We start from the raw sequence: 18,116 nt of genomic DNA, 5'->3' as shown, positions 1-18,116 counted from the left end.
TGGCACAACTAGCCAACGGGATTTTTTCCCATTCTTCAAGGCAAAACTGCTCGAGCTCCTTCAAGTTGGATGTGTTCCGCTGGTGTAGAGCAATCTTTAAGTCATACCACAGATTCTCAATTGGATTGAGGTCTGGGCTTTGACTAGGCCATTCCAATACATGTCAATGTTTCCCCTTAAACCACTCAAAGGTTTCTTTAGCAGTATGCTTAGGGTCATTGTCCTGCTGGAAGGTGAACCTCCATCCCAGTCTCAAATCTCTGGAAGATTGAAACAGGTTTCCCTCAAGAATTTCCCTGTATTTAGCACCATCCATCATTCCTTAATTTCTGACCAGTTTCCCAGTCCCTGCTGATGAAAAACATCCCCACAGCATGATGCTGTGGGTTCTCGGGGTGATGAGAGGTGTTGGGTTTTCACCAGACATCATGTTTTCCTTGATGGCCAAAAAGCTCAATTTTAGTCTCACCTGACCAGAGTACATTCTTCCATATGTTTGAGGAGTCTCCCACATGCCTTTTGGTGAACACCAAATGTGTTTGCTTTTTTTTCTTTAAGCAATGGCTTTTTTTCTGGACACTTTTCCGTAAAGCCCAGCTCTGTGACGTGTACGGCTTGAAGTGGTCCTATGCACAGATACTCCAGTCTCAGCTGTGGAGCTTTGCAGCTCCTTCAGGGTTACCTTTGGTCTCTTTTTTGCCTCTCTGATTATTGCCCTCTTTTCCTGGTCCGTGAGTTTTGGTGGGCGGCCCTCTCTTGGTAAGTTTGTTGTGGTGCTATATTCTTTCTATTTTTAAATAATAGATGTAATAGGTGTAATAATAGGTGTTCCGTGGAATGTTCAAAGTTTCTGATATTTTTTTAGAACCCAACCCTGATCTGTACTTCTCCACAACTTTATCCCTGACCTGTTTGGACATCTCCTTGGTCTTCATGGTGCCGCTTGCTTGGTGGTGCCCCTTGCTTAGTGGTGTTGCAGACTCTGGGGCCTTTAAGAACAGGTGTATGTATACTGAGATCATGTGACAGATCATGTGACACTTAGATTGCACACAGGTGGACTTTATTTAACTAATGTGACTTCTGAATGTAATTAGTTGCACCAGATCTTATTTAGGGGCTTCATGGCAAAGGGGCTGAATACATACGCACATACCACTTTTCTGTTTTTTTTATCAGTTATTTTTTGCAATTCACTTCACCAATTTGGATTGTTTTGTGTATGTCCATTACCTGAAATACAAATAAAAATCCATTTAAATTACAGGTCGAAACGCAACAAAATAGTAAAAACGCCAAGGGGGATGAATCCTTTTGCAAGGCACTGTACGTACATACACATACCGACACACGCACACACACTCTCACATAAGCGATTGTGAGCAAAGAGCTGTCACTCATTAGTATAAGCTGTCATGATGCATTGTGATATTCAGTGCCTTCAGAAAGTATTCATGCCCCTTGATTTTTTCCACATTTTGTTGTTACAGCCTGAACTCATAACAGATTAGATTTGTTTTTTTCTCACCCATCTACACACAATACCCCATAATGACAAATTGAAAACATGTTTTGAGAAAGTTATTCAAATTTGTTGAAAATGAAATACAGAAATACCATTTACATAAGTATTCACATCAATGAGTCAATACATTGTAGAAGCACTTTTGGCAGCGATTACAGTTGTGAGTCTTTCTGGGTAAGTGTCTAAGAGCTTTCCACACTGGCTTGTGCAGCATTTGCCCATTATTCTTTTCAAAATTCTTCAAGCTCTGTCAAATTGGTTGTTGATCATTACTATACAATCATTTTCAAGTCAAGTATATTTAAGTCAAACCTGTAACTCGGCCACTCAAAAACATTCACTGTTTTCTTGGCAAGCAACACCACTGTAGATGTGGCTAGTGTTTTAGCTTGTTGTCTTGCTGAAAGTTGAATTCATCTCCCAGTTTCTGGTGGAAAGCAGACTGAACCAGGTTTTCCTCTTGGATTGTGCCTGTGCTTAGCACCATTTAATTTTTATTTTTCCTGAAAAACTCCCCCAGTCCTTAACGATATCAAGCATACCCATAACATGATGCAGCCACTACTATGCTTGAAAATATGGAGAGTGGTACTCAGCAATGTGTTGTATTGGATTTACCCCAAACATAATACTTTGTATTCAAGACCAAACTATATATTTTTTTTGCAGTATTACTTTAGTGCCTTATTACAAACAGGATACATGTTTTGGAATATTTGTATTCTGTACAGGCTTTCTTCTTTTCACTCTGTCATTTAAGTTAGTATTGTGGAGTAACTACAATGTTGTTGATTAAGCCTCAGTTTTCTCCTATCACAGCCATTAAACTGTGTAATTGTTTAAATGTCGCCATTGGCCTTCCTCTGGAAACTGAGTTAGGAAGGACGCCTGTATCTTTGTAGTGACTGGGTGTATTGATACACTGAGTTAGGAAGGACGCCTGTATCTTTGTAGTGACTGGGTGTATGTATACACTGAGTTAGGAAGGACGCCTGTATCTTTGTAGTGACTGGGTGTATTGATAAACTGAGTTAGGAAGGACGCCTGTATCTTTGTAGTGACTGGGTGTATTGATACACTGAGTTAGGAAGGACGCCTGTATCTTTGTAGTGACTGGGTGTATTGATACACTGAGTTAGGAAGGACGCCTGTATCTTTGTAGTGACTGGGTGTATTGATACACTGAGTTAGGAAGGACGCCTGTATCTTTGTAGTGACTGGGTGTATTGAGGCGCCATCCAAAGTGTTAATAATAACTTCACAATGCTCAAAGGGATATTCAATGTCTGCTTTTTTAACCAATAGGTACCCTTCTTCTTAGCGAGGCATTGGAAAACCTCCCTGGTATTTGAATCTGTGTTTGAAATTCACTGCTCGACTGAGAGACCTTACAGATAATTGTACTGTATGTGTGGGGTACAGAGATGTAATAGTCATTCAAAAAAAGGGTGATCAAATGAAGGTCCTACACCTGTCGTATCTGACACGTGTCGTGGTGGAAGCACTACCCTAGGGGTCTGCTAAGGGGGAGAGGAAAGAGCCCCAACGCCAGGCCTAAAAAAGACTAGGATTACCCTGTCATATATAGATACACCTTCCTTTGGATCGGAATGGATTGGTCTACGTATTGTCATGTAGCCTACAAGATCCTCTTGTGTTCTGTCTTTATTCGATAATACAGATAGTTTTGGTGTGAGATTTTCTACACACCTTGGTCATTTGGATCCAGTTGTGTCTTTTTAGGTTGCCCCTTGTCTATTCTAGATCCTTTTCATCAGCTTTGTGTTGTGTTGTACCCAAGGAGCAGAGAGCATGGATTGAGGCTGGAGCAGGTGTGGCACCATGCCCACTGAACTCACACGCGCGCACATACACACACACACACAAGCGTACACACTCTCTCTCTCTCTCTCTATCTATCTCTCTCATAACCCTCACTGGCACTGGAGAGGGGAAGGAAGCCAGGCATCTGTTTTCAACCAGATGTGTTCCTGTGCCACTCCCCCTCCATCTCTCCCTCCCACCCTCCACCTCACCCTTATCCCATCAACCATCCCTCCCTCCAATCCCCAGTGGGGTGTAACATATGTTTGGCCCCGTCCAGAGAGGGGGGGTTATGAGAGAGACACATTAATATGACAGGTCAAGCTGCAGAGGGATTTACAGCTTACCACTGGTGCTGATGCTACATACAGTACTGGCTGGCTGTGGCACTGTTACTGCTGAGGCTAGCACTTAGCATTACCCTGTTGTCGTGACTTTACTTTCACTAATCTGATGACTGTTATTTATCGAATCAACTAACTATGTTTAATTTTTACCTGATTAAATTAATCATGTAACAATTAACTCATTAGGATTTTGTGGCACCATGAGAGAGGTTGTTTAAAGAGTTACCATCTTCCGAATTAAACACTAAAGGTCTTTACCTATCACATCCATAAAACACAGTCAACGTATTAAATCATAACCTCTTATCATATCATCATTCTGAACAGTCGTAACGTCATGCATCTGCAAAAACCCCAGCCTTACTCATGAATCAGTACTACACAAATTGGTTGAATTATGTATTTACTAGCTAACTAAATAATAACACAGAATAAACATTCACACTTAACACATTAGTAAAAGGTCCCTAATGGACTGACAACATATGGTGGCTTGTTACACAGAAAATGAGGGGGGGGGGGGGGGGGAGATGGAGAGAAATTATATATCATTGATATATCCTTTAGAACTATTCTCACAGTAATCATAAACTTTGCACACGAACCTCCGCACATGTGGAATAAGAAATCATGAATGTATTTACATGTGAGTGCCTTTGTTTGCTGCTTATCTCTGTCAGAACCAGCCCTCCTTAGGAAGGGTGATGGGTTGGCCTTTCAGCACCATGCTTGTAAGGCTCTGATTGTCCAAAAGGCTCCGGTCCCGTCTCTTCTACTGTTGTTCACTCTGGAAGATGCTCCTGGGAAGATACAGTGGTTCCGCCTTTAAAAGTTGCGAGCTTGCACCGCGGGACGTAGAGGTACACAGCGCCATCGCTTCATTGCTCCAGACCACCACAAGGGGGAGTTAGAGCACTCATTATGCATTTGGGTCCCAAGGTTTTTATATGACCAATCATATCGAGTGGTTCCAATGACTAATTTTGACGCGAGTCACCCGTCCCTGGGTGAAGATGATTGAAAAAATGTACAATTGAGAGGAATATATTAGTTAATGTAGAGACAAACGTTTGTGCATATTTCTTTGTCATAAAGTTAATATATGATAATCGCTATTTAGCAAGTTATCTGACTAGCTAACATTAGCCAGCTAGCTAGATTTGGGAGAATGAATTTGTAATTTGTGTTGTTTGATGTTTTAGGGACTTCTGAGAGAACCAGCAGAAGAATCTAGCTTGCTAAAGTATTTACTGCAATTGAATGTACAATTGTGTAAGCTTGTCTTGCAATACAGCTGAAGCAACATAGCTAACTATTTACTTGCTTATTGTGTAGTGGAGGAAAACATATCTGTATGCCTATGGATGTGTAGCTATGTGTAGCCGATCTGTGTATGAACCCTAAAACGTTTGGTATGAATATTAGTTCAGAACCTATCTATAAACCTCAGCTCTCTTAGTTGTGGTATCAACTTCAAGTCTGAATGGCATTAATGAAGTCTATGTGTAACTGGTGTGAAATGGCTAACTAGTTAGTGGGGTGCACGCTAATAGCATTTCAATCGGTGACGTCACTCACTCTGAGACCTTGAAGTAGATGTTCCCCTTGCTCTGCAAAAGCCACAGCTTTTGTGGAGCGATGGGTAACGATGCTTCAAGGGTGTCTGTCAATGTGTGAAGAGGGTCCCTGGTTCGAGCCCAGTGGTGAGGAGAGGGACGGAAGCTATACTGTTACATATGGATAGAGTAGAATATAATAACTTTATTGCGCCAAGGATGCAAGTCCTATTTACATGTGCTGTAGTTATTACCACACATGAGATTCCCACATTGTAGCCTGTACATTGAATATATCCACTGATCATGTACTCTTCCTTGGCAAATAAACTGGAACAATAGTGCGAGCCCATAGCAAATTAATGGAATTGAATGTTAGCAGAGCCTGTTTTGACTGGAGTGATGCTTAGAATTCCATTAAAAATGTATCCCTTTTTATTTTACCACTACAATCGGTTAGTCGGACGAAACTGGTCCGCACCTCGATGGTGTGAACTGATCTCATGTCTGTGTAATGAAAAAGTAGGGAAAAAATAAAATCTTCTGACTATTTCTGCATAAGGGAAGGTGGCTCGTACCACAGCAGAGGGTCCCTGGCTTGTACCAGGGACCCTCTGCACCCATCAACAACAGCCACCCTCGAAACATCGAGCCACGCCCTTACAGAGCAAAGGGAACAACTACTTCAAGGTCTCAGAGCAAGTGAAGTCACTGATTGAAATGCTATTAGCGCGCACCCCCCTAAATAGCTAGCCATTTCACACCGGTTACACCAGACTTGAAAAAAATAAAATGTACACAGTGAGATTTTTGGCGAAATAGACCGGCATGCCTTTCCATAGGAAAACAATGGGGGGAGCTCAAATGTATTTTGGGGCTAGCTTTTGATGACAACTGAGCTAGCTGCCCAGGCTTACATAATTAGAAAGAGGAGATTCTCATGATTAAAATGGCGTCCGACTTGAAAAGAATCTAAATATACACTTTGCGAGAAATTTGGCGAAATAGACAGACATGCCAGATCGCAGAGTTCCAATAATATTTTTGTTGTTTACAGTTTAACTATAAAACAACGTGAGCAGTAACCTGGGAATAGAAAGTTCGGAAGGCGAGTTGGTACCACGGTGCTCTATAGAACTAATAGGAGCTGGCAAGGTGAAATATGCACTAAAATAAGGCCTGTTTTTTGCCATTACTTCAAAATGATGGCAAGCAGCTGGGAAATACTTTCATATTATGAAACTGGGCTCCACGGCGGATGCAATGAACTAGTTTTTATCAGAAAAGAACGTTGTTAAAAATTAATGTGTCTAGCCTACTATCTACACAGATTTCAGAGCACTTTCATCTGAGTGTACCAGAGAGCGGAATGCCAGAGCACAGTAGCCTAATAAACAAATAACCACATTTCATTAATAAAACAAAGAAAAAATTCTCAAAATGTTGATTTAGTTATGGAGCCATAACGAATTAGTATGGGGATAAATTTCACTGATTTACAGAGATATTGGAACAAATTTGTCTAAAGAAGGCAAACAATTTAGTGATTGTCTTAGATGGGAGTTTACTCCTTCCTCCACCTCTTGTTGATAGTCAGAGTTTGAACCACTTTACACGTGCAGTTGCAGCCTGACAATGTTCTGGTCTAGTCTGGGAGTTGAGTTTATGTTCTTCACCTCATGTTGAGGTTCAAAGTTCCAAAAATGTCAAACGTGTAGCTACGCTCCATGCTTTTCTGGTCTAATGTACATTTCTGTTACCAATCCTTTATACACTCTGGCCGAAGGGGACGGTTCCATCAGTCTGTCACGCTCGCTGACCTCACTCGGGGCATGGCTACTTACTATGCACAGTTTATAGGTGATAGATTCTCTTATACCTCATAAAATCACATTCCTATCCTAACAAAGATACTTTCATAATTGTTCATATTTCATATATAACATTAAGGATTGAGACTTCATATCTGTATTTTAAATACTTTTCAACTTACTTATTGCCAATATACCCTTTTTAATAGCATCACACAAAAACAATATGACATTAGTATTCTATATATCATTTTTGACCATTCTCCACGTTCTTATGTTTGTAATATTGTTCCAGTATTCACTTTTTGAACGTGTTAGAGTTTCGGCGGGATAAAGTCTGTTAACAAAGAACGTTCCTCTGTGTATTTTGGAGAGGTAGATCTCTCTTCTCCTGTAATTTACAACAGGGTGTGAACTGTCAACCCCCACCAGCTCCCTCCTCCCCTCTGCTGTGGGTGAGAGAGGTCTGATTACTGTCAACCATTACTAAGCTGATATACCCCATTGGATCCTCACTGGACAGTCATGACCCTATCTGGCTGTGGCCTGTTACTACTGAAGCTAGCACTTAGCATTACCCTGTCTGGCTGTGGCCTGTTACTGCTGAGGCTAGCACTTAGCATTACCCTGTCTGGCTGTGGCCTGTTACTGCTGAGGCTAGCACTTAGCATTACCCTATCTGGCTGTGGCACTGTTACTGCTGAGGCTACCACTTAGCATTACCCTGTCTGGCTGTGGCCTGTTACTGCTGAGGCTAGCACTTAGCATTACCCTATCTGGCTGTGGCACTGTTACTGCTGAGGCTACCACTTAGCATTACCCTGTCTGGCTGTGGCCTGTTACTGCTGAGGCTAGCACTTAGTTTTACCCTGTCTGGTTGTGGCCTGCTACTGCTGATGCTAGCACTTAGCATTACTGTTAGCAAAGTTGATGCCTGATTTATAATGGTAATTATGTGTGTGTGTTCTGTCCATGTTTGGGGAGGGGTGTAGACTTGCAAGTGTTTGTTTGTGTTCAAATGGAAAGAAACAAAGTGCCCACTGGCTATGTGGCACAGAGAGATAAGATGGTGTGAAGGCGTCCAGCCTCCTGCTGTCTCCTGTTGTTGTCAATGTGGAATCACTGGCCCAGAAGATGTCTGACAGGGTTTTGGATCTGACGCGAAGAGGATAACTCCAGTGTTATCATGATTGCCATTATCTTAATCCTAAACAATGTACCAGGTGTGTTGTGCTTTTCTCACACAGCTCACTGGGGTAGTGTTGTCATTGTCTATTTGTTTCTCAAGCTCATCAAACTTAATTTGTGTGACCTCAATCCATCACCCTATTGTCAATGAATGAATCAGTCAATTGATTATGCAATCAGTTGACTTATTCTACATGACCAGAGGAAGAGTATTGATTAACACATTGTGGGTTAATAGTTGTTTCAATTCAAGATAAATCTAATGTGATAAGTACTTTACTAGGTGATGAATGGGGTGTCTCTGATGTGGTACAATAAAAAATAAAAAATGAATAAAACTGAGGTGTAGAAGCAGAATACCTTGGTATCACTGGGTTAACTAGCCAGAGGGTTATTCGTTAGTAGGTAGTAGATTACCTTGGTATCACTGGGTTAACTAGCCAGAGGGTTATTCGTTAGTAGGTAGTAGATTACCTTGGTATCACTGGGTTAACTAGCCAGAGGGTTATTCGTTAGTAGGTAGTAGATTACCTTGGTATCACTGGGTTAACTAGCCAGAGGGTTATTCGTTAGTAGGTAGTAGATTACCTTGGTATCACTGGGTTAACTAGCCAGAGGGTTATTCATTAGTAGGTAGTAGATTACCTTGGTATCACTGGGTTAACTAGACAGAGGGTTATTCGTTAGTAGGTAGCAGATTACCTTGGAATCACTGGGTTAACTAGCCAGAGGGTTATTCGTTAGTAGGTAGTAGATTAGCCAGAGCGTTATTCGTTAGTAGGTAGTAGATTACCTTGGTTATTCGTTAGTAGGTAGTAGATTACCTTGGTATCATTGGGTTAACTATCCAGAGGGTTATTCGTTAGTAGGTAGTAGATTACCTTGGTATCATTGGGTTAACTAGCCAGAGGGTTATTCGTTAGTAGGTAGTAGATTACCTTGGTGTCATTGGGTTAACTAGCCAGAGGGTTATTCGTTAGTAGGTAGTAGATTACCTTGGTGTCATTGGGTTAACTAGCCAGAGGGTTATTCGTTAGTAGGTAGTAGATTACCTTGGTATCACTGGGTTAACTAGCCAGAGGGTTATTCATTAGTAGGTAGTAGATTACCTTGGTATCACTGGGTTAACTAGACAGAGGGTTATTCGTTAGTAGGTAGCAGATTACCTTGGAATCACTGGGTTAACTAGCCAGAGGGTTATTCGTTAGTAGGTAGTAGATTAGCCAGAGCGTTATTCGTTAGTAGGTAGTAGATTACCTTGGTTATTCGTTAGTAGGTAGTAGATTACCTTGGTATCATTGGGTTAACTATCCAGAGGGTTATTTGTTAGTAGGTAGTAGATTACCTTGGTATCACTGGGTTACCTAGCCAGAGGGTTATTCATTAGTAGGTAGTAGATTACCTTGGAATCACTGGGTTAATTAGCCATGGGGTTATTCGTTAGTAGGTAGTAGATTACCTTGGTATCATTGGGTTAACTAGCCAGAGGGTTATTTGTTAGTAGGTAGTAGATTACCTTGGTGTCATTGGGTTAACTAGCCAGAGGGTTATTCGTTAGTAGGTAGTAGATTACCTTGGTATCACTGGGTTAACTAGACAGAGGGTTATTCGTTAGTAGGTAGTAGATTAACTTGGTATCACTGGGTTAACTAGCCAGAGGGTTATTTGTTAGTAGGTAGTAGATGACCTTGGTATCATTGGGTTAACTAGACAGAGGGTTATTCGTTAGTAGGTAGTAGATTAACTTGGTATCACTGGGTTAACTAGCCAGAGGGTTATTCATTAGTAGGTAGTAGATTACCTTGGTATCACTGGGTTAACGAGACAGTGGGTTATTCGTTAGTAGGTAGTAGATTACCTTGGTATCACTGGGTTAACTAGACAGAGGGTTATTCGTTAGTAGGTAGTAGATTACCTTGGTATCACTGGGTTAACTAGCCAGAGGGTTATTCGTTAGTAGGTAGTAGATTACCTTGGTATCACTGGGTTAACTAGACAGAGGGTTATTCGTTAGTAGGTGGTAGATTACCTTGGTATCACTGGGTTAACTAGACAGAGGGTTATTCGTTAGTAGGTAGCAGATTACCTTGGAATCACTGGGTTAACTAGCCATAGGGTTATTCGTTAGTAGGTAGTAGATTACCTTGGTATCACTGGGTTAACTAGACAGAGGGTTATTCGTTAGTAGGTAGTAGATTACCTTGGTATCACTGGGTTAACGAGCCAGAGGGTTATTCAATCCCTCATCTTAACCACAACAGCATATAAAAGAAACCTCAACCAACCGGCTCTTACTACTTCTTGCAGTATTTCCCAAACCAATCCTTGGGTCCCCCAGCCATTCAATATGTTGGGAAACCAACATATGGTTGTTGGGAAACCCTGCATGGCATTATTTAGATTTTCTCGTATCTATTTTATAAAAACGTTATCCTGCCTTGACCTTTAGCTCCTTTCTCCCCTGTCCTCTCTGTCTCCCCCTGCTGTCCACAGGGCAGTGGTACACATCCAGGTGAATGATGTGAATGAGTTCTCTCCAGTGTTCCGGGAGGCCCAGTACCACGTGGCGGTGACAGAGGGGAAGATCTATGACAACATCCTGCAGGTGGAGGCTACAGACCAGGACTGTTCTCCTCAGTACAGCCAGATCTGTAACTACCAGATCACCACCTCCAACACACCCTTCGCCATCGACCGCAATGGTTAGTAAACACAATGGACCGCATCCTGACCACACACACATTCACAAGTGCACACACTCACTCACTCACAAGTAGAGAGAGAGAGAGAGAGAGAGAGAGAGAGAGAGAGAGAGAGAACAGCAGAGTCACAATGGATAGAGAGAGAGAGAACAGCAGAGTCATAATGGATAGAGAGAGAGAGAGAACAGCAGAGTCTTAATGGATAGAGAGAGAGCGAGAGAACAGCAGAGTCATAATGGATAGAGAGAGAGAGAGAGAGAGAGAACAGCAGAGTCATAATGGATAGAGAGAGAGAGAGAGAACAGCAGAGTCATAATGGATAGAGAGAGAGAGAGAGGACAGCAGAGTCATAATGGATAGAGAGAGAAGACGAGGACAGAGAGGAGGAGGATAGAGAGAGAAGACGAGGACAGAGAGAGAGGAGGAGGATAGAGAGAGAAGACGAGGACAGAGAGAGAGGAGGAGGATAGAGAGAGAAGACGAGGACAGAGAGGAGGAGGACAGAGAGAGAAGACGAGGACAAAGAGGAGAGGAGAAGGATAGAGAGAGAAGACGACGACATAGAGGAGGAGGACAGAGAGAAAAGACGAGGACAGAGAGGAGAGGAGAAGGATAGAGGGAGAAGACGAGGACAGAGAGGAGGAGGAGGATAGATGGAGAAGACGAGGACAGAGAGGAGAGGAGAAGGATAGAGAGAGAAGACGACGACATAGAGGAGGAGGACAGAGAGAGAAGACGAGGACAGAGAGGAGAGGAGAAGGTTAGAGGGAGAAGACGAGGACAGAGAGGAGGAGGACAGAGAGAGAAGACGAGGACATAGAGGAGGATAGATGGAGAAGACGAGGACAGAGAGGAGGAGGATAGAGGGAGAAGACGAGGACATAGAGGAGGAGGATAGATGGAGAAGACGAGGACAGAGAGGAGGAGGATAGAGGGAGAAGACGAGGACATAGAGGAGGAGGATAGATGGAGAAGACGAGGACAGAGAGGAGGAGAATAGAGAGAGAAGACGAGGACATAGAGGAGGATAGATGAAGAAGACGAGGACAGAGAGGAGGAGGATAGAGGGAGAGAGGCTGTTGTCTGTCATTGGTAAACGCAGGGGGGTCAAACTTCATTTATTAGCTTTGCACAGTTGTCAGCCGACACAGAGCGTTTTGGCTGCTGACACGTGTAAGTTGACGTTATAATTGAAGGCAGGGGAATAGACATCTCTGTCAGGTGGAAAGCACTCTGCATTAGTATGTGTGAGTGAGTGGGTGTGTGTGTCTGACAGATGAGGCGAGACACACAGTGAAATTGGATGAGGCAGCAGAACACAACAGCAGAACACAACAGTACGTGCAGGTAGAGAGGTACTGTATGTTGAGATATGAGCTGAGATGGAGACAGTAGTTTAGGGAGAATACAAATGATAGTAAATGTATGATAAAGAGGAAAATCTGCCTTTACAGGTAACAACTGTTAACAAGTTGACATAGCTGTAAAGAAGCAGTAGACGTCTTACTTCTTCCCCCTCCTTTTTCGAACATTCTGTTAAAAATCGCGCAACTTTTCAGCGTCCTGCTACTCATGCCAGGAATATAGTATATGCATATGATTAGTATGTGTGGATAGAAAACACTCTGAAGTTTCTAAAACTGGTTAAATCACGGCTGTGACTATAACAGATCGTGTGTTTCATTGAAAAACGCAAGAAAAACTGCTCTCTGAAAGCTAAAAATAATTTCCATAAGTCACTTCCATGGGTTGTTAAAAGAGGACAAAATTTAATATCGACCTGCATGCAATTCATACAAATTCCACACGATGTCGCCATTGTCGTCATTTTCAATTGAATTTATTGTTGGAAAATCCATCTATCTGGCTTCCGTTTCTTCCAGTCTCCACCCGGATGTTGTTAATGTGGACATTGGCAGCCATTGATTTGCAAACGAGGAGCTATTGAATATACATCGCCCTGTAATCATTTTGATAGATTATAAACGTTTACTAATACCTAAAGTTGGATTACAAAAGGATTTCGAAGTGTTTTGTGAAAGTTTATCGTCGACTTTTTTAATTTTAAAAAATGACGCAGCGTTTAAAAACGATGTTTTTTTCTGAATGACACAGCTTCCATAGAAAGCTATTTTGGGTATATATGGACCGATTTAAACGAAAAAAAGACCCAATAGTGATGTTTATGGGGCATATAGGAGTGCCAAGAAAGAAGCTCGTCAAAGGTAATGAATGTTTTATATTTTATTTCTGCGTTTTGTGCTGCGTCGGATAAGCAGAGTCTTTGTTTATGTCGCATTCATGCATTTTCAGGTGGTGCATGCTATCAGATAATAGCTTCTCATGCTTTCGCCGAAAAGCATTTTAAAAATCTGACTTGTTGGCTAGGTTCACAACGAGTGTAGCTTTAATTCAATACCCTGCTTGTGAATTTTGATCAAGGTTTGAGTTTAAACGAGTACATTTAGCATTTAGTGTAGCGCATTTGCATTTCCAGGTGCCTACTTGAGACATATGCGTCTCAAGTAGAATCAAGAAGTTAAGATCACCACCAACAACACACCCTTTGCCATCGACTGCAATGGTTAATAAACGCAATGGACCGCATCATCAAATCAAATCAAATATTATTTGTCACATGCACCAAAAACAACAGACCTTACAGTGAAATGCTTACTTACAGGCTCTAACCAACAATGCAGTTCAATAAAAAAAATATATATGAAAAATATCTCCCCCAAAAAACTACAAAATAAATAAGAATAGGAAATGAAACTACAAATAATTCAGGAGCAGCAAATAAAATAACAGTAGCGAGGCTGTATACAAGGGTTACCGGTACAGAGTCAATGTACGGGGGCACAGGTTAGTCGAGGTAATTGAGGTAATATGTACATGTAGGTAGAGTTATTAAAGTGACTATGCATAGATAATACCAGAGAGTATCAGCAGTGTAAAAGAAGGGGTGGGGGGGGGGTGGGCAGAAAAAAACGTGATTAGATGTTCAGGAGTCTTATGGCTTGGGGGTAGAAGCTGTTTAGAAGCCTCTTGGACCTAGACTTGGCACTCCGGTACCACTTGCCGTGCGGTAGCAGAGAGAACAGTCTATGACTTGGGTGGCTGGAGACTTTGACAATATTTAGGGCCTTCCTCTGACACCGCCTGGTATAGAGGTCCTGAATGGCAGGAAGCTTGACCCTGGTGATGTGCTGGGAGGTACGCATTACCCTCTGTAGTGCCTTACGGTCGGAGGCCGGGAAGTTGCCATACCAGGCAGTGATGCAAACAACAGGTGTACAGTTAAAATTGGCAAAAAACACACATATTTCTTCAACAGGGCTGTTTGCTGATGATCTGGTGCTTCTGTCACCAACCAAGGAGGGCCTACAGCAGCACCTAGATCTTCTGCACAGATTCTGTCAGACCTGGGCCCTGACAGTAAATCTCAGTAAGACCAAAATAATGGTGTTCCAAAAAAGGTCCAGTTGCCAGGACCACAAATACAAATTCCATCTAGACACTGTCGTGTCTTTGGCTATGCCGGATTAAGTGATATGTCATGCTATTCTATAAAATAATTTATCCGTAATTAATATTACCTGATTGAGCTAATTATGTAAATGTAATTAACTAGAGAGTCGGGCACCGCGAAATGATATGTATATTGCTGTTATCTTCCGAATAAACTCTTAAAGACCTAGTAATATTTTACATCAATAGCAGTCAATATTAATCATCATCTTAATTCAGTCTCATTTGAAAGTTGTAAAGTCTTGGTTATCTGCACGAACCCTGGCTAACAATTTGAATCAGCAATACAAAATTGGGTTGAATTATTTATTTACTAAATACCTAACTAATCACACAGAATTAAACATACATATAATTAAATCATAACTTGATTACAAATTACGTCATAAAGGAAAACGTACCTCGCGGGCGGGAACAGATATGACAGCTTGTTACACAAAAGAAAAGGGGCTGGGTTTGAGTGAAGGAGCAGGAGGACTGAGGAACAAAGGCCGAAGCCGTGCTATCGTAAATACAGTATCTTATGCATTCTAAATTACCGCCCATTTGGAAAAGGAAAATGCAATAAATATTTACTCTGAGCTGCGCTTCGGTTGGTTGGTGATAGATGGAAAGCCGTGTTGTCCAACCGAGTCCTTTGAAGAATGTCTCTGGTTGTCAATTGGATATGTTGTAGTAACGTCGTTGTGTGATAGACGGGATACTCTGTCTATTCCTTCCTAACCCTCGTTTGCAGCGGCTGTTGCTAACTCAACGGCTAGGAGGTATCACTTCTGTAGTGAATAAGAGTTCAAAGTTCATACCATTCGCAACCAAAGCTCACGCTGATGTTGGCTTCATTCTGTAGTTATTATCTGAACCATTCTGACATCGGACCGTCGTCCCCACATCGGAACAGGAGGTTATATTGTCGTCAAGGCTTTATATAGGAAAGGAGAGGAGGGCATGTTTGAAAAGTTTTATAGCCCATGTCCCTTCACAGGGACGGGCCACTGATTGAGCAGAGCCCTATCTTATGAAAACCCAAATCTCACATTTTAGAAGCTAAAATCACATTTCATTCCATCACGAATAATTTCACATTCAAACATTTAAATTGAACAACAATTCCATGTGAATCCGATAACTCTGATGTGTAGACTTTCCACTATAGAGTTTATGTCGTCTTATCATTGATGAGAATGTCTCAGATGACAACCGAACTGACATCATATTCATTAAGTACCACCACATATGTTCCATTGGTCAGATTACCAGAATATAGTTAATTTCCCCCCACCTTCTGATGTTTTAAGAATCTCTATGTTAACCAAGGGTTTTGCAAATGTAACATCAGTAGGGTAGAGAGAGGAAAAAGGGGGTAAGAGGTATTTATGACTGTCATAAACGTATCCCCAGGCCAACGTCATGACAACACCGTTGCCCTAGAGCACAAAAAAACTATACATACCTCAGCATCATCGGCACAGGTAACTTCCACAAAGCTGAGAACGATCTGAGAGACAAGACAAGAAGGGTCTTCTACACCTTCAAAAGGAACATAACATTTGACATATCAATTAGGATCTGGCTAAAAATACTTTATGGTTATGAGGTCTGGGGTCGACTCACCAACCAAGAATTCACAAAATGGGACAAACACCATATTGAGACTCTGCATGCAGAATTCTGCAAAAATATCCTCTGTGTACATTGTAAAATACCAAATAATGCATGCAGAGCAGAATTAGGCAGTTACCCGCTATTTATCAAAATCCAGAAATGAGCTGTTAAATTCTACAACCACCTGAAAGGCAGCTATTCATAAACCTTCCATAACAAATCCATCACCTACAGAGAGATGAACCTGGAGAAGAGTCCCCCAAGCAAGCTGATTCTGGGGCTCTGTTCACAAACACAAATCCCCAGGACAGCAACACAATTAGACCCAATAGAATTATGATAAAACAAAAAAATAATGATTTACAAAAAATGTACAAAGAAACAGAGCAAACTAGAAGCTATTTGGCCCTGAACAGAGAATCAACAGTGGCAGAATACCTGACCACTGTGACAGTACCAAAATTAAGGAAAGCTTTGACTATGTACAGAGTCAGTGAGTACAGCCTTGCTATTGAGAAAGACTGCCGAACGCAGACCTGGCTCTCAAGAGAAGACAAGCTATGTGCACACTGCCCACAAAATGAGGTGGAAACTGAGCTGCACTTCCTAACCTCCTGACCAATGTATGACACTATTAGAGAGACATATTTCCCTCAGATTACACAGACCCACAAAAAAAATTGAAGACAAATCCAATTTAGAAAATATCACAGTGCAATCGCAGCAGCAATAGCTATTTGCACATCGTTACAACACTGTATACATACATAATATGACATTTGCAATGTCTTTATTCTTTTGGAACTTTTGTGAGTGTAATGTTCAATTCACTTAGTTTATTATCTATTTCACTTGCTTTGGTAATGTTAACATATGTTTCCCATGCCAATAATTCCCTTTGAATTGAGAGAGCGAGAGAGATCTTAATTGGCATAATTGTCAACTTGTTAACAGTTGTTACCTGTAAAGGAAGTTTTGTCCTCTTTTTCATACATTCACTATCATTTCTATTTTCCCTAAACTACTGTCTCCATCTCTCCATCACAGCTCATATCCATACGTACAGTACCTCTCTACCTGCACGTACTGTTGTTGTGTTCTGCTGCCTCATCGCATTTCACTGTGTGTTGCCTCATCTGTCAGACACACACACACTGTTCTCCTGTTCTCATCAGCCTTAAGTCTACCATATCAAATATTAAGCAGCACATTAGGACTACAACAAATCCCTCCATGCTTTCTTTCACACACACACGCGCACACACACACACACACACACACACACACACACACACACACACACACACACACACACACACACACACACACACACACACACACACACACAGACAGACAGACAGACAGACAGACAGACAGACAGACAGACAGACAGACAGACAGACAGACAGACAGACAGACAGACAGACAGACAGACACATGCTTTGTCCTGTGGAAGGCAATGCGTAATTTCTTATTCAGTTTGTATGATGGACAGTAGCCGGTTGATTAGGACCTCTGACCTCTCCTGTCCTCTGTAGATAACATCAGGAACACAGAGAAGCTGACCTCTGACCTCTCCTGTCCTCCATAGGTAACATCAGGAACACAGAGAAGCTGAGCTTTGATAAGCAGCAACAGTATGAGGTCCTGGTCACAGCCTTCGACTGCGGACAGAAGAGATCCACAGAGAGCGTGGCGGTACACATCTACGTTAAACCTGTCTGCAAACCTGGCTGGCAAGGTGATTAGTACTAGAAGGGCTGAACCGTGGGGGGTGTACATAGGGGTCTGTCTCCGTGTCTTTCTGTGTATCGCTGAATGCCTTTGCATCTCTTAAAACCTGTCAGCGATCAGTATCACTGTCTTTTGAAGTATATTTCTGTGGGTGTGCATGTGTATATGTCTCTCTCTCTCTCTCTTTCTCTCTCTCTGTCTCTGTCTCTGTCTCTGTCTCTGTCTCTGTCTCTCGCTCTGTCGCTCTCTCACTCCCTTGGGAAAGGGCCATCAAAGAGCTGCTGTAATCAACACAG

The 18,116-nt window shown here is 41.9% G+C and overlaps 1 protein-coding gene across 2 annotated transcripts in view; it reads left to right on the top strand.

The window, feature by feature from the left end:
- Positions 1-18,116, top strand: part of LOC139383038 (calsyntenin-2-like) — a 480,760-nt gene that overhangs the window by 358,759 nt on the left and 103,885 nt on the right. Inside the window, exons 4-5 of one of the 2 annotated variants that reach the window (XM_071127332.1) lie at positions 10,745-10,953; positions 17,678-17,827. In XM_071127332.1, the coding sequence (XP_070983433.1) occupies positions 10,745-10,953; positions 17,678-17,827 (359 nt within the window). The remainder of the gene's footprint in view (positions 1-10,744; positions 10,954-17,677; positions 17,828-18,116) is intronic. The other variant, XM_071127334.1, reaches the window with a different exon arrangement.

This window comes from Oncorhynchus clarkii, chromosome 24 (assembly GCF_045791955.1).
Source record: "Oncorhynchus clarkii lewisi isolate Uvic-CL-2024 chromosome 24, UVic_Ocla_1.0, whole genome shotgun sequence".
Lineage (NCBI taxonomy): Eukaryota > Metazoa > Chordata > Actinopteri > Salmoniformes > Salmonidae > Oncorhynchus > Oncorhynchus clarkii.
Note: the sequence above shows the minus strand (reverse complement) of the source record. Positions and strands in the feature narration are given on the sequence as shown.